Raw genomic sequence first — 26,134 nt, 5'->3', positions numbered from 1 at the left:
AATCCATCTTCTGATAAATATAATTTTGTCAAAATTAACTGGAATTTGTAAATATGGGCCTTTCTATTTAGTTTTGCACAACTCAAAAGAACACGCAGAGCAAATCAGCACATAACTGTTATCATTATGGAAGTCACATTCCTTCCTTTGGCATTCCATTCCTTTTCTGCTATGACAGCAATGAAGGAAGATGGCTGTCCAAAAGGGAACACTGTTTTTATCCAATTAAAAACTGGGACAGAATCCAGACATACTGGCACCATCATGGCCAACAGTGCTTTTGGTAAATATTCTGTTTCCAATTTTTTTTTTTCATTTACAAAACCATGGTTTTTCAACCACAAAACCATTTCTTTACTTTTTCAAAAGCACACTCTAACAAGAAAGGATGAGACATGTTAAATGTTAAGATGAAGAAGTTCAATCTATATTTATTATAATATTTTAACTTTTTGTCATTCAAAATATCACTTTTGTAAAATAAACAAAAATGCAACAGGAACGCTAAAACTTCAAGGCATTTTTTATCATTCAAACTACCATTAAAGAGTATTTACACAACAGAATATATGCTATTTAAGTGTAATGATCATCACGTCATATTAATATACAGTCTTATTGGTTAAAAAAAAAAGAGGTAGGGTCAACTGCTTTCCATGATAGAACACCAAGATGATGACAATAATACACACCGTTATTTAACCCACTGCACATGTCATTCAGCATCAGCATATGGATGTCAAAAGAGACGAAAGCTTAACAGCAAAAAACATAAGGCAACAGCAAAAAAAATAATTCACTGAACATCATTCTTATGTGAGTCACATGAGTGCATAGGGAAGGATGAGCGTGATGGACAATATTAAAGGGATAGGTCCACCCAAAAATTCTGTCATCATTTACTCACTCAAGCTGAATGAATTTCTTTATTCTGCTGAACACAAAAGAAGATATTTTGAAGAATGTGGGTAACCGAATGGTTGATGGTCCCCATTGGCTTCCATTGTATGGAAAAAAAAATGCTATGGAAGTCACTGGGGTACATCACCGACACTCTTTAAAATATCTTCTTTCGTGTTCAGCAGAAGACAGAAATTCATACAGTTTTGGAACAAACACGAGAGTGAGTAAATGATGACAGAATTTAAATTTTTGGGTGAACTATCCCTTTAAAGTGTGAAAAATAATGGGAGGAAAAGACAAAGCAAGAATGAGTGACTGGCATTGAGGTCCGAGTGGTTTTTAAGGCACCATCAGCAGCTGTATGGAGACAGAACACTTTGAAGTGTTCGTATGATGTATTCCGTGCATCTCAGATGGAAGTCTAAAACCAGCTCCACATAAATCACGTTAAAAGTATTATCAGGAAAACATTTGATTCTTTTCTATGCAGCATTTACTCCATTAAGAGGATCAATTTACCATCCTATCAAACTACAGAGAAGACACTTCTCCATTTCTACAAACAAAAAACTATTATTCTGAAATGTCAGGAAGCAACTTTAAGGGAGTTATGTAACAGCAAGAAGACATAAAAAGCTGGTGGCTAATTTTCAAGTCTGTATCTATATGTTGAACACAACATGGAAATAGCTTAAAAACTATTTTTATAAAGTATAAAATGCTTCTTTGCTATCTTGGCATTATTGATTTTTAAATCGAATTTTTGCATTTTCAGTGCACGTCCCGTCAGAAACCTGAATCATGTGCTGGTGCAAGAAGCCCAGATACGATCATTAGATCATCTCAAATTAAGTTTCCTTCATTTATCAATATACTTCCAGTGATGCTTTAACAACATTACAATCAACCGAATGCAAACCCTGCCGTCAGTATACTGCTAAAACATATTCATGCTAAAGCACCAAAGACATTTGGCATCTCTAAGTGTGGTGAAAATAAAGGAGGAACTAATAAAAAAAATGTGTCAAACAAATCCAAAACTTAAGGGTTGCCTCAAAAGTTTAAAAGTCAGATGTGATATGTAATTATATAGTGTATTGGCAGCACTGTGTCCTGCTGTACTCGTATACTGATGGAATAGGTCAGTGGTTGGTCTGTGAGCGGCAGTGTTGAGGACAGTGTGCATTCTGTGTTTATTAATGCACGCCATTCATTATGTGCTTCTGGTGGATGTCCAGAGTAGGGCCGTCCTCTTTGTTGTGCTGGGAAGGGCTCACGTCATCCTCCCAAAGCTGAGCAGCTTTACGGATCTCATCCAGAGTGTACTCCTGCAGGATGGTCCCGTTTTCAAACACAGTCACCAACATGTCCTACAAAAGAAGACCGTATATTAATAAGGATCACCAAATTAGGGGAATATCACCATATATGAAATTCCCCTGCATTAACTTCCTTATAAATGTTTGCATTTATGATTTCACATACACAACCATTCAAAAGTTGTGGGTCAGTGTAAAGACATTTATTAGGTTGCAAAAAATTATATTTCAAATGTATTCTGTTGTTTTGAAATTTCTAATTAAAATAAATCCTAAACTAAAATTATGGTTTCCACAAAAATATTAAGCAGCACAACTGTTTTGATAATGTTAAACATTACTTGAGCAGCAAATCATCATATTAGAATGATTTCTGAAGGATCATGTGACACTGAAGACTGGAGTGAGTAATAATGCTGAAAATTCAGGTTTGCCATCACAGGAATAAATCAAATTAAAAATATATTTAAATGGACAACAATTATTTTGAATTGTAATATTACTGTATTTTTGATCAAATAAATTCAGCCTGTTCATAGAAGTAAAAGCAATTTTCAAAGTAACCATGTTTTAATGATCATAATTATGTTTAGGAATGCAAAAAATTACAGAGGCCCTAAAGGGACATGGTGAAGAAAAAAAAATGAGATGGGAGGAAAAATTATTTGGCAATCATTTTGCGTTCTCTCAAATGTTTTGTATTCCCCCAAGAAACTTTGCATTCGCTCGCATTGCCAGATCATTTTTCCTCCCATCTTATATTTGTTTTCTTCACCATGTCCCTTTAGGGGCTCTGTAAAAAAATGGCACAGTATGTTCATATAAAAAAATATTTTTCTGAAACATCAAGTAATTAATGGGTTAAGTACGGAAGAGGATTAGGGCCAGGCAATAATAAAAAAATAAAACCATCTCGAGATTAAAGTCATTATAATGCGAGATTAAACTCGTTAAAGGCACACTAGGCAGCTTTCCGTTTTTGTCAAACAGCGACCCCTAGAGTCGCTGTGGAGTACTTGTATTTAACGTTACTGTCGTAAATAGCACTCGCGCAGAGCTGTCTCTGCACTCACGGCCTGATCCCTTCCGCCCTCTATACCGGTACCTGTTCAATAGGATGGAAGCTGTAACGAGTGGAAATAAGGTGTGGCCCCTTTAAGAGCTGCGCGCGCCCTGTTGAACTGTCGTCGGCAGTCTGTGTTGTATCATGTGCACCTCGAACACCCGTATGCGGGTTATTTCAGTTTGATGCTCATTCTTATCCTACTTTTATTTATCAAGTAAAGATGTGGACGTTAGAACGGGTGACAGACAGTTACACGAGTTCGACTGGGGAATAAAGTGCAAGTTGTGAGATGCCAATCGCCTCCGTGAGTCTGTCTGGCTCTCGGTAATAACTTCATCTGTGAGCTATCCCTATTTCTCCTCCTGACAGAACGCGTTACAAAGCGTCGGACATCGAACAGGCACAGATAACCTCTGAAGATGTCTACTAGTCCATCAACAAGAACGATATTTACTCGAGTCTGACTCCTTGCTCGGTCAGTCTGCCGTTTCCTTTCTTTCGTCCTCCGACAAAGCTTTCCTAGCTTTGTGTGCAGTGCCGTAAAGCAATTTGTTACATCGCGAGACCTGATATCACGCGATACTTCCTGACGCGACCCGCCGGCCCAAAGTTGCAAGGGTGGTTTTTCCGCTCACAGGCGCTCGGGGGATGCGCGACGACCACCATTCAACCCGAAACAAGTCATATAACTATTCCAATGACTCCGAAGCTGTTCGGTTAAGGTAAAAAAGTTACTTAGTGCACCTTTAAATTTCGAGAAAAAAAGTCGAAATACAATCTTGAGAATAAACTCATTACATTTTGAGAATAAAGTCGTTGTGTTTCGAGAAAAAAATCGTTAAATTTCGAGAAAAAAGTCGAAATACAATCTTGAGAATAAACTCATTAAATTTCGAGAATAAAGTTGTTGTGTTTCGAGAAAAAACTCGTTAAATTTCGAGAAAAAAAAACTCGAAATACAATCTTGAGAATAAACTTATTAAATTTCGAGAATAAAGTCGTGTTTCGAGAAAAAACTCGTTAAATTTCGAGAAAAAAAGTCGAAATATAATGTAGAGAATAACGCATTCGATCAGTGTTCATTGCATATACTGATATCAAACTCATCGAGGTTTCGTGGTTTCCCAGGATACCATAAGACGCATTATTAATCGTTGTTGGTTGTGTAGTACGCCTCCATCCACAGAATGTAACGACTGTAACCATCTATACAGCCATTAATGCATTTGGGCCAGTGCAAGTGTACTGGCGTCTTCTCAAGCGTCTCCTTCGTCGAAATTCCACACCTTGAGGATCAACAAGTTTAATAATGCGTCTTATGGTATCCTGGGAAACCACGAAACCTCGATGAATTTCATGTTGGACAAAAGCGAGTACATCGCGCAAATTGGACTGATTTTTTCTTCTAAAAAGACCTAGCCGACCTAGACCTAAGAATGTTCTATTCTTTGTTACTGAAAGAAAGTCTAAAATATAGCTTGACTAAGTGATCCAACTCTGCCATGTCCTCTATAGGCTATGCAATGAACACTGATCGAATGCGTTATTCTCTACATTTCATTTCGACTTTTTTTCTCGAAACACAACGACTTTATTCTCGAAATTTAATGAGTTTATTCTCACGATTATTTTGACTTTTTTTCTCGAAATTTAACGTTTTTTTTTCTCGAAACACAACGACTTTATTCTCGAAATTTAATGAGTTTATTCTCAAGATTGTATTTCGAGTTTTTTTTCTCGAAATTTAACGAGTTTTTTCTCGAAACACAACGACTTTATTCTCGAAATTTAATGAGTTTATTCTCAAGATTGTATTTCGACTTTTTTCTCGAAATTTAACAAGTTTAATCTCGCATTATAATGACTTTAATCTCGAGATGGTTTTATTTTTTTATTATTGTTTGGCCCTAATCCTCTTCCGTAGTTAAGAGCCAGATGTTGCAAAGAGCAGGCACACTGAAAACAATAGTAACATTTAAATTAACTAGTTTTATTCAAGTCTAAATATTATTTAACATCACTGCATCAACTTAAATGCATTAGTTTATACCAACAAAAGTATTTTATTTGGGTTAAATCCAAGCGGAAACCTTCCGGTCTCTCTCTTGAATCCAACACAGAAGTGACTTAAAGGGGTCATATAATGGTACATGCACTTTTACAAGTTGATTGTACTGAAATGTGTGTTGGCAGTGCCTGTACACAACCATCATAAAATGATAAAAGTCCATCCAGTGTTTTTTTTTTTTAATCTCCTTATATGTTTTCCCCTCTCTCAAATCAAGCCGTTCGACCTTGTGACGTCACACGGTCGGACGCCCCTCCCACGATTGTTGATTGACAGCAGCGTTTCAACACAGACCGGCCCTCGCTCGTGAGCAAGCTGTCATCATAGTCCGCATTGTTGATACACTGGAGCAGAATGGCGTCTAATCGATTGTGGAGTTCTGTTCTTGGGTGCAATAAGGAACACAGCAGTCATTTTGATGTTCCTAAATCCGAACCGCTGAAGTGGCTGAGTTTTGTTTTCGAAGGGAATATTCCCCACGATCAACGTCAATGCTTTCATGTTTGCACGAATCATTTCACACACCAGACTGCTTTATAAACGAGGGTCAGTATAAAGCTGGTTTTGCTAAGAAGCTGCTCCTGAAAAAAGGATCGGTACCAACTATTCGTGTTCCTGCTGCACCTCCAGAAGAACAAGTGAGTGTAATGTTTTATTAACCTTTATATTAATCTTTATATTAATCTTTGCAAATCGCTAGCACGCTTCACAATGAATGCGGCTGTTTACACTCAGGGTACATTACGGCATGTTTTCTATGTACGATGTTCTCAATATAATTCATAATCCCACGTTTATAATGAACAACGCGTTATGGTTATTGTGTTTTTATTACAAACGGTGTACGCACAGAACAGAGGGGCGGGGTGAGCAAAGCTCATTATCATTTAAAGACACATGCTGAAAACAGAGCTGTTTTTGACCAGGTAAAATGAGTGTTTTCTTACAATACTAATGAGAATTTTTAATTAAAGTATATTACAAACTTTTAATTTAGGCCCTAAAGAATCATATTAGCTTGTACAAAAATGGCATTATATGACCCCTTCAAACAGCAATTCATCGACTGGCCGCTAGAGACAGGCTCCAAAAGGGAGTCAATTCCGTAATATGCCCAACTTTACAGCATTTTTTTTTTACAGCCTGGTACAAAAAGTGGTTTTGGTCTATATATTCATGACAACTGTGAGGGCGGTGATTTTTTTATATAACTCATCCATTTAAATTATATTAAGCCATAAAGTTCTGCATAATTACGGGCGTGGCCAATTGAGTGACAGGTGAATTGCCACTGCTGTCACTAGCACTATTAGCCGGTTCTCTGCTGTCTGTTAGCGGTCACGCCGCTTCAGCTAATCCCGCCTCTTTGCCCATTTTCGGTTATCTGGGAGTGACGCACGGTGACGCGTTACCAAGATGGTAGAAATAGCTCTTTTAGGTAACAACTGGATGTTGCCACTTTTTACAGTGTATACAGCTGATCTAACCTCCTCTGGTTTGCCCGCTCCTTTTTCCACTGTCTCAATGAAGCCATCTGAGTTTCTCCTCAGACAGAGACGTCCACGCTTGGATCCTTTAGATGGGTCCGTCACTGGCTGCTTATAGACGTCCATCTACGCGAACACAAATGACATGATATTAAAAGAAAAAAATAACAATAAAACTCAAATTTTGTGACAGGATGTTTTGAAAGTAAAAAAAAAGTAAAAAAACAACTCACGCCTTTGCCATTGGCCTCCACATAGCTGCACTTGAAAGCGCAGTTAAGTGTGTCTCTGTTGATTTTCTGCACTAGAGCGCTTCCGCAACCGAAAAACACATTTTCAGCACTCCAGCCCTCATCGCTCAGTTTCTCCAGAATCTGCACTAGCCAAAATAAACAGTAATTCTGATCAGAGAATGATCACTGATTTACCACTGTGTAATCAGTAATAATGTTTATAATCTAATAACAGTCATAAATGGTTAATAAACATTCAGGGCCAGTATCACATTTTCCCCTGGACACGCTATTCCACACACTTAAAGGTAGGGTAGGCAATTTGTTTTATACACATTTTTTGTTATACTGGTTCAAACTCTCTTCACATCCTGATAGCAATCAGTAATAGAAGTGATCTAAATATTAAAACATGTACATATATCATCAGTGGAATCTCAAGAAAAAAACATTAATTTGCAACAAAATAATAGTTCTAACGAAAGCCACAGCTAAACTGCAACACAGCGGTGTTTCGTAAATGAATCTGCAGCTTTCAACGAATCGTTAGAGTCAATGATTCAATGACCCATTTATAAATACAGCCACTTGCTTTGATACTGAATGAATGAATGAATGACTCGATGACTCACTCATTAAGACAATGACTTACCGCCACCTACTGGCAGTTTTAGTTTAATATTTAAAAGCATCACTTAGTTTTTACCATTTCTCTATTGAACATTTTTTTATTTAAAATATTATTTCTTTATTAAGGTATTTATAAAGGTAAAAAAAAAAAAAAAAAAAAATCACTGTATTTTCAATTTAAGGTGGCAAATATTGTCCCTTAATGGAAAGGGTGTGACTGCAGTCTAAGTGGAAGGATGTTAAAAGCCTCAGGGGGTACGGCACGCCACTCTAAAAAGTTTGGGAACCAATGTGTTAGAGCTTGCTAGTCGTATGAGCACATCTAGAATGAGGTCGAAAATTGCATTTTTGCACAATGGCAGAAATATTCTCTTTGAGAAGGATCAAAAGAGCATCTTATGCTTCAATGAAAGTAAGAACATCTGACCATCTGTATGAAGGAGCTCGCTCACATGATCAATTTAACAAATTTGATTATTTCATTAGGGACTAAGAAATAGTCCAGAATCTTAAATATTTCGTATTTATTTTATATAATAAGGCTTTTCTGTTAAATAATCAAAATCCTAAAACTTTGCTTACTTCCAGTTTTAAATGACTTAAGGTTTTAAATTGTAGATTTTAGACTTTTGGACATCACTGTAAATCAGACCAAATATTATGGTACATAAACTACCATTCAAAAGTTTGGGGTTGGTGTTTTTGAAATAATCTCTTATGCTCACCAAGACTGCATTAATTTAATAAAAAATACAGTCAAATGCAGTAAATACAGTTATTCTATGAAATATTTTTACAATTTGCTATTTTCTATGTTAATATATTTTAAAATGTAATTTATTCCTGTGACGGTAAAGCTGAATTTTCAGCATAATCACTCCAGTCTTCAGTGTCACATGATCCTTCAGAAATCATTCTAATATGCTGATTTGGTTCAATGTTGAAAGCGGTTGTGCTGCTTAATATTTTTATGATCTTCCATAAATAGAAAGTTTCAAAGAATAGCATTTATTTGAAATAGAAATCATTTGTAACATTTATAAATGTCTTTGCTGTCACTTTTGAGCAATTTAATGCATCCTTGCTGAATAAAAGTATTTCAAATATATATCTTACTGATATAAACTTTTGAATGCTAGTGCATGGCAATTTCTCTCTTGGTCTGAGGTTTAGTTTACCTCATTAATCGAGTTCAGATCAATTCCGTCCCCCTGGATAATGCGCAAGTATGATGGGAGCACCTTGTAACCCACTGAGTTCAGAGAACATCCAAAACACTCCTCCAAAATCTTTATCACCTAAAGTGAGACAGAAGAGAAAAATTAGAATGGAAGAAAGTAAGCATTCAAGGATGCAACTCGAGCAACACACTAATCTGAAAGCAATGCTATGCCACAGTACAAGCAAAAAAAATCGAAATCTTAAGGCATTTCTTTAAGACGGGCGTCAAAGCAACAGCATTTAAAGCCCCGTCAGTCACAATGCAGCACAGTGCTAGAAAAAGCTTCAAGCAAAGCTATTAGTTTGAGTCGTTACTTCACTAAAATAAAGTTCAATCACTGCAACAGCTGCCTTATGGTCTGCAACGAACATTCCTACAGTTCTAACACACTTGGTACATGATACACACACACCTCGATGAGGGTTTCAGCGGGGTCCCCGGAGTCTGGGCGAATAATAAGGGGAGAATCCTCACTCCTCTCCATCACTCTCTCTTTCAGCTTGTCTCCCCAGATATGCTTACAAGCCTTAAAAATGTCATAACTGTCGCTAACCACAGCTACAGGCCCGGAGGGAAACTGGTCCAGCAGACACTCATATGCGTCCTTCTCTCGGCTCCTGCCCCAGGAGATGATGGTACTACAGAGTGAGACAAACCTTCGTCAAATGATTTGAAACACTTATAAACGAAGTGCTTCATTTAGTTTGCAGGTAAGCAAAAGGGTACAACTAGAATAAACGGGTTTTACTTTTACCAGACAGGAATTAGATAGAATCATTTGCAGCTTATGAGTCATTCGTGTCTAATGATCCTTAGCCACAGAGCTATAAAAATCCCTGAATGATTCACGGAATCTTCCGGTTGACTGATAAACGGAATGTTGTGATGGTTGCAAAACTTAAAATGTGAACTTGGAATGACGTCACAGAAGAAGCCGTCCGATCTGAAATTAAGCTCTACTGAGAAATGCAATCAACATCAGAGACAAAAGGCGCTACAGCTGTGAGATGGATGAATGCGTAGCTACTAATAGAACAAATTAGAATCAACGGAACAAATGCAAATTAACACGCAGGTGTTGAACGTCAGAGTTGAATTTCAAGATATTGGCTGTTTACAACCGAAGGCAGCTGTCTAACTGTCTAACTCGCTGCCAAGTCAGTCTTAAAGGGATAGATCAGGCAAAAATGAAAATGTTGTTGTAAACATTTCATTTTCTTTCTTCTGTGGAACACAATTCTAAAGACTGGTCAAATGTGTAATCACAATGAATATGGATTCAAAGCTTCAAAGAGTATCATGAAAGTGGTCCATACAGCTTGTTAGCTATATCTGAAGTCAAGTGATCAACAGACCAAAACTTAAGTCGCTATTGACTGAAAATCTTGACATCTGCCCTTTCAAAACATTGATCAGCGAACATAAACAGAAGCTCAACCGAACCTGTTTGACGAGCGAGAACAAACCTCAAACGTGTTGCGTAACACCCGAGAATGAACCTCATTGGTTCTTGCACGTCAAGCGAACATGCTTGAGCTTCTGTTTACCATAACCGATGTGTGAGTTGATGAATGTTTATATGCGAATAAAAGCCTGTTCATCATATAAAGTGATCATGTCTCTTCAGAAAATTGGGACTAAACCGCTCAATTCATATGGATTAGTTTTACGATATCTTTATGAACTCTTTGAAGCGTCAAAATGGCAGTTGCATAGCGTCAACAAAGAGAACAGAAAGCTCTCAGATTTCATTAAAAACAACTTCATGTGTGTTCTGAAGATGAACGAAATTCTTACGGGTTTGGAACGACATCAGGGTGAATAATTAATGACAGAATTTTAATTTTGGGGTGAACTATCCCTTTAAATATTTACCATCTTATATTCAATCTACAAAGGGGGAAGGTTAGATAATGTTAGACAAACCCAGTTTTCCTTACAAAGCAAAGAAAGAAAAGCAACCAGTACATTCTTAAAAATTGTTTTCCTTGTGTTTATCAGGGACGAAAGAAAATAATACGAGTTTGGACTAATATAAGGGTAAGTAAATGTTTTTAATAAATTGTAAATTATTATATAAAGATAATTTTCCTTTTAATTAATTAAATTAATTAATTAAAGCTACATTAATTAACAAGGCATCATTAAATTATGTATAACAATCTTGAACCAGTGTTATTTTAGTATTATTAATAATACTATTATAGTATTTATTAAAATTTTGAATTAGCTTTTATATTTTTTATATTTTCAGATTTCATTTGAATTTTTGTTCTTATTTATATATTATTTTATGTAAGCATTATAATGACTTTAATGCTTATGTCTTAGTAGAAATTGAATCATGTTGTGATTTTGTCATTTTTATTAGTTTATTTTATATTTCTATATAGCTTTATTTTTTTGTCTTCAGTGTTAGTTCTAGTAATTTTAATTGTATTATTTATATATTATTTTATGTAAGCATTATAATGACTTTAATGCTTATGTCTTAGTAGAAATTGAATCATGTTGTGCTTTTGTCATTTTTATTAGTTTATTTTATATTTCTATATAGCTTTATTTTTTTGTCTTCAGTGTTAGTTCTAGTAATTTTAATTGTATTATTTATATATTATTTTATGTAAGCATTAAAATGACTTTAATGCTTATGTCTAAGTAGAAATTGAATCATGTTGTGCTTTTGTCATTTTTATATGTTTATTTTATGTTTCTATATAGCTTTATTTTTTATCTTCAGTGTTAGTTCTAGTCATTTTAATTGTATTATATATTATTTTATGTAAGCATTATAATGACTTTAATGCTTATGTCTTAGTAGAAATTGAATCATGTTGTGCTTTTGTCATTTTTATTAGTTTATTTTATATTTCTATATAGCTTTATTTTTTTATCTTCAGTGTTACAGTAGTTCTAGTCATTTTAATTGTATTATTTATATATTATTTTATGCAAGCATTATGAATTTTATGAATTTTATGCAAGCATTATGACTTTAATGCTTATGTCTTAGTAGAAATTGAATCACGTTATAAAGTTATAAAGTTTAATAAAGTGTCATAAAGTTTACTTCTTTCAGCTTCTCAGGTTTCAGGCAGGATGTTACACAAACAAATTCGGAGATGCCTTGACAAAATAACTGTCCAGTAAGTTCATAATGTGCATTACCTGTGCTCCGCAGCAGGGATGGAGAATCCGGCCATAGGACATGCATAGTATCGTTGTGCCATCAGCAGACCCGCAACTGTGTCTGTGCTGCAGAAATTCACCAGATGAGCAGCTCCCCCAAGTGCTGCCGACTAGTTCGGTAAAGAGAGAAAGAACACAACAGAAAGTCGTCATTGAACCTGTTTAATGCCAAACTCATAGCCCCCGAAATCACTGTCTCCAGTGAAATCCAAAATATCAATGTTGTGACAACATTATCCAATTCACATTATTTTGATCCTGTTTTTGTAACGGAATTATAGACAGTGGCTTTTAAGAAGCAAATAATAAAGAGAGACATTGACCTTTGAAGTCAATTGTGTGAAGACATTTTCTATATTCCCCTGATTTAACACTCGGGTTACTGACTGTGTCTCACTTCATTCATCGTGATAGTCAAGGGAAGGTTGTCGCTCTGAAAAGTGAACGCATTTGATTCCAAGCAAAATGTTTTTAGCCTCCTGAGGTGAGCTTCAATATTTCTTGCTCTACAAACACGGTATATATTTATATGGGAATTTTTTTCATTTAAGAATTTTCATTTAAGAACTAATGAGATCTGTACTTGATATTAACCCAGGGAAATTAGATCCACAACAAAGATTTAGTCTGCAGCTTTGATTGTAGCAAGGATTTAGAGACTGCGTCATGTATTTCTCAATGCATTTTCATGTGTCATGTGTTTTTGTCAATTTGTCAAGAGCCCCATGATAGATCAATGTCGAATCACAGTATATGCCAGCATTATTTTAGTATTATTTGTATAGTATTAATGTTTTAATTAATAAAAATAAATAAATAAATCATTTCATTTTTCGTATCAGTTTAAGTTTTAGCAATTTTGTTATGTTCTTTTGTCATTTTAAATATTCTATTTAACTTTAATTTCTTTTTATATCAGTTTTATCTGTAGTAATTTTAGCACTTCAACAAACTCTGACTGAAGTTTTTTTAAATTCTAGTTTTTCATGTAATATATAATAGTTTTAGATAACAATAACAACACTGATACTAGTCTGCTAAACTTCCCTTTGTTTTTTTCCCCATAAGAACGAAAGTCATTCGGGTTTAGAAGGATTTGAGGGTGAGTAAATGAGGACAGATTCTTCTGTGGGTGAACTACTACTTTAAAAGCATTAAAATCTATCACTGCTTGTCCCCTGATCAGAAAAGAGTGATGGAGAGTGAGCAGGAACACTGAGTATCAGAGGCATTAAACTCTGTTTGGCATCATTAATCTCATCTTGAAGCCATCATTAATCCAGTCAGCCACAACCTAGAAAATACACTATCAATACCCCACTGTCCCTAATGAAGACTTGATCGTTTTACACAGCATGCTTCAGTCTGTTTTCAGCAGCTGAGGGAGAAACGCTTCAGGCTTTCTTAGATTCCACACTGATGTTTTTCTCTTCATCCTGTTCCTTAAATCTTTCTTGATTTCGTTTTTACACTTACTTTCCCTACAAAGCCTCGCAATGCATGAGCGTGACATGGAAACGTCATATTTCATGTAATCGCCAGTGATCAAATAGGCTTAAACACACACAATAGCAATATTACACTGACAGTTAAATGAGAAATATTCCATAAACCCAGATATAAATAACACCATTGACCAGATGTCCGTTTTTTCATTGGACAGTCGTTACCCAACACATGAAATTCACTACTGATCATAGTGTGGCTCAACATAAATGACAAGGTTTGGTAGGGAGAGTGAAATAAAACAAAACAGAAACAAATTAAACCATCAAAAATAAATTAAAATGAAAAAAAGAAGAAGCTTTTTGGTGCAGTTGTATTATATTTGCTATGGGATTACAAAGGTTGCAAGTTAAAATCTTTATGAAACCTTTTTTAAGCAAAGTTAAACAGTTAAATTAATTCATAAAATGAAATTATTATTATTTTATTTAATCAAATCAAATAAAACTTTTTCAGTACAGTGGTATTATATTTGCTACGGGATTACAAATGTTAGAAGTTCAAATCTCTGACTGAGAAACCTTGTTTTTTTTTTAACAAAGTTAAATAATTTAATTAAACCATAAAATAAAAAAATATATATATATTTTTAAATCAAATCAAATAAAACGTTTTCAATACAGTATTATATCTGCTGGGTGCAACAAAGGCTGCAATTTCAAATCTCTGAGAAACCTTGATTATTTTTTAACAAAGTTTGAAAAAAAAATTAATAATTAAATCATAAAATGAAGTAATAAATCACATAATTTTTTTAAATCAAAATCTTTTCAGTACAGTGGTATTAAATTTGCTATGGGGTTACAAAGGTTGCAAGTTCATGTATAGTTATATGTATAGTTATGCCCCATCACTTTATTTGTGCCTTGAATAAAGAATTGGTTTAAGTTCATTAATAAGATCAAATGTAAAAATCCAGCCTGTGATATGACCTAAACATTTAATCATATTTTCAATTTGAATGGAAAATGCACCTTTTCTAATCGGTCACCATCTCCAGTTTTAGATGATGGCATACTGGTCTGGAAAGGGCACCACAGAGGGGTTATGTCACACCTCATTAGAAACTAGTGGTCTCACCTTCATACACAGTCACACACAAAGGTCTCCTACACTCAGCACGCCCAGCCAGTCATCAACAAACTCACTGCTTATCACTAGTCACCCAACACCTGAACCTGCCACTGTGTGATATAGATGAAACCTGGCAGAGTTGACCTTTACACAACAGACGGTCCGATTCAAGAGCCAAACAGTCATCTTTACTCGCACAACTCTTCAAACAGCACCACCCGACGACCCGAAACCCATCAGCGTGACAACCTCACTCAAACACAGCCAGCAATCAGGGTTCCTACCTTTTGAAATCCACAGAAAAGGAGAGCGGTCTGCGTCGTGTGCGTATCGAAAGGTCAGGTCTGATCTCTTTTTGATTAAATGGAATGGTCTTGTCTCAGAATGAATTGATTTTCTGCTTTCACCGAGTAATGTCTGATTTCATTTGCCCCAGAAGACCGGGCTTCCTTAAAAAGCACTGAAGAGAGAAAGACCCCATTCGGCTTGAGCTTTGATTTCAGGGCTAAAAAAAGAATAAAGGCAGATATTTTAACACTGGAGGCACTTCCTGTTTGACTTTAAAGATGTTTCAGTGCTTTTGAGGGGTCTTCTTTAGAGTGTGCTGTGAATGGCTACAGAATTAAGACCTTGAGGGCAAAATAATGTCATGTAATCGGTAATAGTCCTTTTTTTAGTTTTCTATATAGTCACTCATAGTCATAAATACATAAAATATTGTGTTTTTGGAAGTATCAATCACACAACAAAAACAGACTAGGCTACATTTCCCAAAAGCATTGTTAGCCGAGTTGATGGTAGAAACCATTGGTGGCAATTGTTCTACGATCTACTTAGGCTTACGATGCTTTAGGGAAATGCAGCCCTGGTTGATTATGAAAACACAAAGATTTGCACATCCATAATTACTATCACGGCATCATGCTAAAATGAAACGTAGGGCAATGTTTTCAATATCTCACACAACACTTAAAATGCTTATATTCACTGCTGATTCAGTGTCATTTTAGTATTATTTATATACCATTATATTATTTATTATTATTGTTTTATAGCTTTTATTTTTATATTTTCGGTTTTCATTTCAGTTTCCGGCTTTCCGCCACAGAATAAAGATAATTTTAAGAGATTTTAAAAGATAATTGCGACTTTTTATCTCACAATTGCGAGTTTACATCTCACAATTCTGACTTTATAACACACAATTGCGACTTTATATCATATAATTCTGACTTTATAACACGCAATTGCGACTTTATATCATGCAATTCTGACTTTATAACACACAATTGCGACTTTATATCATGCAATTCTGACTTTATAACACACAATTGCGACTTTATATCATGCAATTCTGACTTTATAACACACAATTGCGACTTTATATCATGTAATTCTGACTTTATAACTCGCAATTGCGACTTTATATAACGCAATTCTGAGATGTAAACTCGCAATTGTGAGAGAAAAATGTCAGAATTGTGAAATAAGTCGCAATTACCTTTTTTTATTCTGTGGCGGAAACAAGCTTCCATAATTTTGCTATGCGCTTTTGTCTTTTTTTATTTTTATTTCTACAAAGCTAATACATTTTTTTTTTTTCAGTTTTAGTTTTAGTAATTTTAGTACTTCAAGGTGCTAAGGCAACATTTAAAAATGTCTTTCTTTTTTTTCTAAATGTTTTTTTAGAAGTATTTTTCATTGTTAGTTTCTCATTAACCCTCTGGGGTCGGCGGAGGCCCAATCACTTGCATTTTTTCCTGATAATGGCGAAAAGAACTTAAAATACTAACTTTTTTTAACGAACTTAAAACACTGTAAAGGGTCTATTTTTATTGTAAAGCGTTTCCATCCAATATTCACGTTTTATTTTATTTCAGCTTACTAAAAAATATTTTTAATTGTTTTAGCTTTAGTTAAATGTCCTGAACAGGAAGTGGAATTATTGACCCACGTCTATCGTACCTCTTGTGAAGACACCCCTCTGTAGCCGAAATCATGCAGCTTGAGGTCCAGACCCTCCAGGCTCCCTGACGTGGCCTTCAGGTGCTTGGCCAGAATCTTTTTGAACTCCCTGGAGATTGTTGCCACGGTGATGGGATACCACATTTGGACCAGCATTGTCTGTAGGGACAGAGTGTACACACAATCACATGTGCGTCAGAGAAGACCAAAGATGGCTTGTAATTGCTCTCGCAATTTTTATAGCCCTGATACCATTATGACCATTTAAATCACGACTCATTGATCTGTGGCTCCTTAAGGACATGCATGTCAGGAACTGACAAAGATTATGTTTGGATCTATGTGTTTTCTCTGGTCTTGACATCAGTACATAAACTATACTCATTGAAAAGCTGACAGAATGCCAATAGGGCTTGTTCAAGTAAAGAAAAATCGGCCTAACTGGCAAGATCTAGGTGTACCAATCAGCTTAGACTTTCATGACACCTTCAATAAAAGTAAAACATTTTATCAGGCTCTTTTATCCAAAGCAACTTACACAGCAACCCGGGATAAAGCGCCTTGCTCAAGGACGTCTACTGTACATTACATTCACTTCACAGACAGTTTAATCTAAAGTGACTTACAAATGAAGGACATCACTGAAGGACAGCAATACTGCAAAGTCAATATTCAAGGTTATATTAAGTAAAAGCACAGAAAGGTAAAAGAGAAATTGATAACACTTTATTTCCATAGTCCACTTTAGATATTTTACTAACTATAAGTAACTATCAAACATTAGAGTATTAGTAGACTGTCTGCTTAATATCTGCTAACACTTTATTGTGTTGGTCCCTAACAGACATTATACTGAATAAAAGTAACTTTGCAACTACATGTCAACATACTCTACTAACCCAAACCCTAACCCTACCAGTCTCCTAATACTGTAATGAGAGTTAGTTGACATGTAGTTGCAAATTAATGAGAATGAACTGTCTTTAAAAATGAAATGAAATGTCTTTGATAGCGATTGCAGGCAGATTAAGGGAATTGTTTGTGGAAGAGTTGTGAACCGTTTCTTGAAGTGAGCAGAGAGAGTGAAGGATCTGGAAAGGAACCTATTTTGATGGAACCATCATGCACCATAATGAAAAAAATACCGTATCACATATGCTGCGTCCGAAATCGAATACGCCCCTACTATATAGCATACAGTAAGCCAACAGAGTAGTATGTCAAAATACATACAGTAGTATTCGAAAAACTGTAGGTGAAAAGCACCCAGATGACCTAATACAGTGCTTATAATAAGTGCTCATTTGATGAACTCTTTACTATCCCATGAGTCCACGGGAGAGGATTTATGAATGATGCTGACGCTGGTAGGTCATGTGACAGTAGCAACATGGCCGATGTAGTACGAGAGAATTTCATTCATACTACCCATATTCATACTATATAGAACATACTTTTACAACGGTCACAAATTCAAATGTAAACGTAATACTTACTCAGACAGTATGCGATTTCGGACAGTGTTCCTGTACCTCAAACAGTAGAGCATGGTGCTTTCAACGCCAAAGTGATGGGTTTAATTCCCAGAGAATGCATGAACCGATAAAATATATGGATAAACCGTTTGGGTAAAAGCATATGCCAAATGCAAGAATAAATATAAATATCCAACCTTCATAGGTTTAATTCTATATTAGGGAAATTAACTGTGTGAAATAATGTTCATCATGGACTGTAGGTATGCATCTTCAGACCTGGTAGCAAACAATATGTGTCTTCATAATGATAATAGAAACAGCAGTTGTGTGAGTCTGCAGACCCGTTCAGAACCTAATGAACTCATGCCCTTACTGACCCCACCAGCCTGTCCAAACCTCCCTCAGTTATTCTGTCCAGAATCAGCGGCTAGGAGCATGCTGGAAATCAAAGCCTGTTGTCATCCTGAACAACAGTATGGCAGAATCATCTAATATGAAGTAAAGTGCCACACCAACAGGTTGATGGACTATGCTGACAGTGAGACATTCATGGGGGATTTGTGTTGCAGTTAAGATTGTTGTAGCAAATCAATCTTTTGCATCAAATATGGCCTCTTTGAGTCTTAAATTCAAACTTATTTTAACTTGTATAGTGCCTCAAACCTATGTAAGGATCATGTGACAAAGTTACTTCCTTGAGGGGATCCCTTACTAATAGCCTTAAGAAAGTGTCCTTTGTTAAGGGACTCAGTCTCCCTTTAGTTTGGAAGGACACTTCGAATAGCATCCTCTTTTCGCAATGTTTTGACAAGGTTGATTAAATGTTCGTTTTTTGCCCTTAGATTACATTACCAATTAAAAGGTTTTTGAGAAAGAGAAAGATGTTTTTGGAAAAAAAGTCTAACGCTCAACAAGGCAGCATTTATTAGATCAAAAATACAATAAAACAGTATATTATTGTGAAATATGACAGTTTAAAATAACTGTTTTCTATTATAATATATATTTAGAATGTCATTTATTCATGTGATGGTAAAGCTGAATTTTCAGTAGGTATTACTCCAGTGTCACATGATCCTTTAATAAAGACATTCTTACCATTATCAATGTTGACATTTTTTCCCGTTTAATATTTTTGTGGAAACTGTAATATTTTTTTCGGGGATATATATATATCAATCAAATAAATGATGTAGAATCCCCGAAAAAAATATTACAGTTTCCACTATAAAAATATATATATATTATTTTTTTTTATGTAAAAGTCTTTACTGTCACTATTGATCAATTCAATACGAACTTGCAGAATAAAAGTATTGATTTTTGATATATACGTATATATATAAGGAATGATTTCTTGTATACTTTTTGCCTGCATTGGCTACCTTATAATATAAAAAGAAATAAAGATTAAAGAAGACAAGTAATACCTCAATAAAATTAGTGAGCCAGAAGAAATCTGGATCCGTGTTCTCCACGGTGAAAAGAACATTCCCTCTGGGAACGATCTTTCCCTCGGGAACCGCTTTGATACGGATTGGAAGGCGGCCATCATATTTCTGACAACACAATTAGGAACAGGAAGAAGGCAGGTGGTCGTTATCTCCATGTGCATTCATCTCCGGAACAAAGTAAGCAGACTTCAAAGTCATGTAATGGTGAAATATCTAAAAAGAAACTTTGACTTTTATATGAACTTCTGTTTGTACCTCTAAAACTTTTCTCCATCCCTCTTCATCGAACACTGACTGTTTAAAGTGCATCTGATAAAAGACTTTCGCCTCCTGAATCTTTTCCTCCGTGACAACTGGACCTGCAAGATATTTAGACAAATACATGAGTTCAGAGATTCTAGGATGAGCGCACATGAAAAATAGAATTGTTTTGGATTTTAAGTATCAGTGTATAAAGCAAAAAAAGATAAATATAAAAACACTATAGCTATCAAGAGGCACTTTCTATGTACTGTAGTTGATTGAAAGTTTACAAGAGCCATGACTTCTTCTAAGGAGAATGCAATAAAGTGCAATACCTTTTAATAATTTAAAAGAAATATTTATTGTACAAAGAGTGAATACAAATAGTGTGTCCCTGAAAAAAAAAAAAAATCAATGGAGACAAACAAAATAAAACGCTGCTGCTCACACATTCTGTCCATGGTTGTAATGTGACATTATTGACTTGATACCACTTTAACATTATTGGCTTGTGGTAATATGGGTGTGGTAATGGGTGTGGGCATATAAGATTGACTACATTGTTACTTTGTTGCACACTGAGGAAGGCACGCGCCGAAACGCGTCTGTGCAAATAAAAATAAAAACATATTTAAGCATAGTGCGGCCTCTCTCCCACTTTATGTAGTTTGAAACACACACCATAAAACAAACACTTTCTGGCTTGAAATACTGAAATGGGAAGCTTAAGGGGAATTAGCCTTATGTAACTGTAACGCTTGTTTGATGACAATGTAATCTGCTTATTTTTACTTACTCTTACAGGGCTGGCCTGTTCATGGCCACTTTTATCAAAAATGAAATGGGTAAAAGAGTCAAAATGGCCAAAAAAATACACTTTGAATGTAAAAAGATTTTTTTGTGTGTAATAAAGCTATTTGTTAACTGACAAGCTGAGCCATATCGCATTAAAAATCGCAGGCGATACGTCCGCGATTTTAATGCGATATGGCTCAGCTTGTCAGTTAACTACGGCTCTTTGTAGTAAATGCCGCTCCATCTGAAAGCAGGTGATGGCGATTTACTACTAATCAAGGAACCGGCTTTACTGACGAGATGCGCATAACAATCTCACGATTTAAATCGCCCAGCCCTACCCTCATGTCATTTCAAACCTGTAAGACTTTCTTTCTTCTGTGGAACATAGGAGAAGGTATTTTGAAAAAATGTCTGTGCTTTCATTGTACGGACAAAAAAAGCTTAAACATTCTTCAAAATATCTTCTTTTGTGTGCCACAAAAAACAAAAGTCAGTTTTGTAATGAAATGAGAGTGAATGTATGGTTCACAATTTTCATTTTGGGGCAAATGATCCCTTTTAACCTTACATTTATAAACTCTTGGAGCTTGTTTTGACTGCATGACTGTCCTTTATAACTGTCCTTGAATGTGAGCCATTACTGATTTTTGGGACAAGTTTTCCATTACCCAATCAGGTGAGTGACTTTACGTGAAAAAACACTTTGTTCGAGCCAATAGATGAACAAACAGTATGTCCAAGTGAGCCAACAAAAGTGTTGTGATCACTGCAGGAGTTACACAATGATGAAATTACCTGCTAGGTACTTCTTCAGGAGATACTGGAGGCCAAAAAACACCACCTCGCTGAACTGCGCCCCCTTTTTGTGCCGACACTCGAAATAGGAGTACACCTTACTGACATTGGGAGGGTATTGCTTGTAGTGGGTAATCTGAAAAGAAGAGAGGAGCTTTGAAGATTAGAATTGTTTACACACTCACAAAATCACCAGTACTCATTAATTATTCACTACGGTTCAAAAGCTTGGGGTTGGTAAGATTTTTTTTTAAATGTTTTTGAAAGAAATCTCTTATGCTCATCAAGGATGCATTTATTTGATTAAAAGAACAGTAAAACAGGAATATTGTGAAATATTATTACAATTTAAAATATCTGTTTAAAATGTAATTTATTCCTGTGATGGAAAATCTGAATTTTCAGCATCATTACAGTCTTCAGTGTCACAGGATCCTTCAGAAATTAATCTAATATGCTGATTTGCTGCACAAGTAGGGCTGTGAAATGATTAATCGTGATTAATCGCATCCAAAATAAAAGTTTGTGTTCACATAATATATGAGTGTGTACTGTGCATAATTATTTTGTATATATAAATACACACACATGCATGTATATATTTAAGAAATATTTGCTTAAATATACTGTATATATAATTTGTATTATATATAAATATAAATATTTTATGTATAAATAAAAAAAAATTCTTAAATATATACATGCATGTGTGTGTATTTATATATACAAAATAATTATGCACAGTACACACTCATATATTATGTGAACACAAACTTTTATTTTGGATGCGATTAATCGCGATTAATCGTTTCACAGCCCTATGCACAAGAAACATTTATTGTTGAAAACAGTTTAATATTTTAACTTGTGATTTATTTCAGGATTTTTTTTATGTATCAAAAAAAGTTCAATGTTTATTTGTCACTTTTGAGTATTCTAATGTCCACTTGCTATATAAAAGTACAATTACTTTAAAACAAAAAATTACCCCAAACCTTTGAACGGTAGCGTCTAGCGTGCTTCAATATAACATTGAAAACTCTAGGCCTATTACATCTGAAATGCACACCTGCATCACAGTCTTGTGAATCTGTTAACTTCAAGCTGTGTGCATGGATCTCTCTGCATTTCATCAAAGTCTTGTTTACTGTACACTGATACTGTCACGCTACAGATGGGATGGGTTGAAACAGTGTCTTGATTTATAGCAAAAACCTGCCATTATATCCTGGACACAAATTTAATACTTAAAAAGCTGCTGGCCTTCAAGTGCCCTGCGGCATTTTATGCATAAAACACGTGGCTAGTACTTTCTTGATCCCCATAATAGAATTTGGGGATTGTACAATACTCTTGTTGAATGTGGATGTGAAACATTTCATGAGTGCTGGGTGTTCCACTTCTAACTAAATCTGCTGAGCTTTCAAGGAAATTCTGAGTAGACCTGAACATCAGCCCAAACCTGACTGATCAAGTTCAGATGAATGGATTGCGTCACTTGAGGAATGTTGAGTGCGTGACATGAAAATGGGTGAGTATCAAACTCATTCAACAATTAATTATGCTACTGTAAAATCAAAAAATATATATAAATTGTATTAATACATACATAATATCGTTGGGTGAGATTTAAACATGGATCCAGATGGGATTTGCGGCTGGCTATCAAGTGAAAGGTTAAAGACTAATGTGAAGCACAAAGAAGATTACACAGCCTTAGCCATTCAGCATTGGCGATGCTGGAGAATTACAGATATGGAATTTCTAAATCTAAAACTGCCGTAAAGACCTTTAAAACCTGGCTAAGGACACCTCCCAAGATGGAGTCTTGTGATTAATAATCACCTCCCAATATGCTTTCAGCATTATGTAATACAGCATGTATATACTTCCTTTTTTCTACAGTAATTTTCCTTTTCATAACTTTAAATATAATCAGTAAAACTTTACAATGAGGTCTTATTTGTTAACATTAGTTAATGCATTAACTAAAATGAACTAATAATTAGCAACATATTCATACAGCATTTATTAACCTTTGACAATATTAGTTAATAAAAACAGTGCATTAACATGCATCATACATGATCTTAAAAATGTATTAGTAAATGTTGAGATTAACATAATAAATGCTGTGGAAGTATTTTTCCTTGTTAGTTCATGTTAACCAATGAAATCTTGTTGCAAAGTGTTACCATACAATCTAAACAACAACAGAAATAAATAAAATAATTAACTAAACCTCATAGTCTAATCCAACCACATAGTAATGTGCATTAACCCATTTAATCCCACATGAAATACATACAAATTTCCTTTCGAGTTTGAAGGACCTACTGAACATTGTTGATGAATTATAGTTATCAACTATAAATTAAAGTGCTGAGTGTATTTTTTTTATGTCAACTTTTTGCATGGCTGTCGTAAATAGCCTCATGACCAGTTTAATAGCCACATGACCATGATTAATTTCACTTTGTCCCTTGTTGTAAGTCTGCGTGGAATGTCCAGATAAGGAATCATGTAAGACATGTCATAAGATAATACAAAATATCCAACTACCATATTTGATATCAACTAGCATGATTTGACAGGCTACTTTTACTATAACAAACATTTTGATTACCTTTGGGTAAACTACTAGTATTATACCACATAATAAGACACCTCAAAAAAAAGAAATAAAAAAAATAGCGTGTTTACATTTTTAACTATGTTTTAAAAAATGAGTTTCGATTCTTCGTTTGCTGCGTGAAGTGACGTCACCCGCTGTGGCCTTTGGCTAAGCTGAAGCAGCACGAGGTCATTGCGCATAAGCCCCGCCCCCTGCGCTCCGCACTCAATGAGTGGGGCATTTAAAACGAACCTGAGCTAACACCAACACCCTTCAACAAAACAAGAAGAAATATCCCGATTTTTACACATCTGTAGGTTAATCTGAACCATGTTTTCATTTAGACTTCATAGATTCACAAGGTCAAAGTTGGTTGTTTTTACCGCACATATGTGTGACGACTACAGCAGCACAAAGATCCACTGTCAGAATGGGCTAAGTACTGTCACGCGCCTTTGTGTTTCTGTTGTCGAACGATGGAAGCCAGGTGATTTTTACCTTATAAGAGTCCGTCGCAAGTAGAAAATTAAAATCCTGAGCTGCCATCATCGAGGACAAAGTAAAAGCGAAACGATGTCGCTTCGCTCCGGTATGTATGTAGTCCGAGCCGTGTGACACTGGTCTCAATAACCTTCTTTTCAATGCCTTTCGGGTTGGCCAAGAGAAAATGTAGTGAAATACGATCACCTCGGTATCTTGTATAAGTGAGGACTCGCACGTATAGGTCGCATAGTCCAGTATCAAACACAACGGGGTGGAAAAGGGGCGGAGTCAGAATAGACGTATGAAAGCTACGCTGGCTCGCGCTCGGTGATGTAACAGTGGGCGGGGTCATAACATCAGAAAGCGGAAAACGCCCCTGCTCTATGAAACTTGAAAAGCTTTTGTTGCCTGTTGCGTTCAAAGGCCAAAGTTTCGCTTTCTTGGAAAGGGTAATTACTGAACGTATCACTTTCAGTTTTGCTATCGCTGCTGAAAAAACAAAACCTAAACTTAAACCAACATAAGCATATGCATGTTTTATCTTGGTCTTCCTTTAGAGAGGTGTTTGGCACTTTGTAATTGGGCACATCATGGGCAGGTATCAAACTCATAAAACTGAATTAAGCTATTATAAAATAATAATTAAAATGACATTGTATGTATACATAATATTGTTAGGCGAGATTTCAACATGGATCCAGGTGGGATTTGCTTATGTGAAAGGTCAAAGACCAATGTGACCAACAGGGTCAGCTTTATGTAATGATCAAACGACTTTTTTTTCTCTTTCTTTTTTTAAATGTAATCAACATGAATTGTTGGCAGTATTGAACTGGCTAATCTGCATCTGGAAAACTGCCATATCTAATCTCTTTTCATATCACAAAAGCTTTTAAAAACAAGCCCACCTTTATTGGAAACAGTTTTAAAGACAATAGTGATTAACATTCAAAAAGATGCAATTAAGCTGAGAGACACTCACAGAATTTGTTGACATTCAGTACAGAACCCTAGATCAAATTAAATATTATAAATATTTTAATCATCTAAAGTTCAGGAATGACGTCAATTTTTTAGGCCAACCCAATGCTCGGAAATGGGTTTTATATGTGAGTAATATAAAGTATGTAGTTAACATTACTACAATACATTAGTCATATCTCCAACAAACCTCCTTTTAAGCTGCTGTGATTTAAAAAAAAACCTATACATGGATTTCTCGGCGACGTCATCACTGCTTGCGCACGCAACCAAGAGGCAAAAGACCCGCGGTCTTCGTACCTGAGTAAAGGGTTTAGGCTAGTAGCAAAGTGGTGGTGTTGTCGCTAAGTCAAAATGCCAAGGAATTGTTGCGTAATTTATTTACATGCAGGCCTATTTGTTGTGTTTTATCTGCTCATTTAAATTATACGTGTTGTAAGTAATTCCAAATCTAGGCGAATGGAAGAGTGGGACAGAAGGAGGAAGTTGTATTAGCTGCTATATTCTTTATATTCATAATTTGACGAGCTGCACATGACCACATAGCACGACGTAGTTGTATGCATCAAGGGATTTGTACGCTCTTATCATTTCTCTTGTACACTTGGTGTCTGAATAAGATAATT

General features: G+C 35.4%; 1 protein-coding gene across 1 annotated transcript; it reads right to left on the bottom strand.

The window, feature by feature from the left end:
• Positions 1 to 398: 398 nt before the first annotated feature.
• nampt2 (nicotinamide phosphoribosyltransferase 2) lies at positions 399 to 24,791 on the bottom strand. Its single transcript, XM_084100571.1, has 11 exons — positions 24,543 to 24,791; positions 21,431 to 21,566; positions 19,850 to 19,953; positions 19,571 to 19,699; positions 16,663 to 16,821; positions 12,097 to 12,227; positions 9,341 to 9,566; positions 8,885 to 9,004; positions 7,077 to 7,217; positions 6,844 to 6,969; positions 399 to 2,273 (listed from the first exon to the last, which is right to left on the bottom strand). Exons 1-11 carry the CDS (start codon positions 24,591 to 24,593, stop codon positions 2,100 to 2,102), a joined length of 1,497 nt encoding a protein of 498 aa, XP_083956697.1. The 5' UTR covers positions 24,594 to 24,791; the 3' UTR covers positions 399 to 2,099.
• Between the last annotated feature and the right edge of the window lie 1,343 nt (positions 24,792 to 26,134).

The sequence above is a fragment of the Abramis brama genome, assembly GCF_963993115.1.
Source record: "Abramis brama genome assembly, chromosome: 23".
Classification (NCBI taxonomy): domain Eukaryota; kingdom Metazoa; phylum Chordata; class Actinopteri; order Cypriniformes; family Leuciscidae; genus Abramis; species Abramis brama.
The sequence above is the reverse complement of the archived record's forward strand: the minus strand, read 5'-3'. Positions and strand labels throughout refer to the sequence as shown.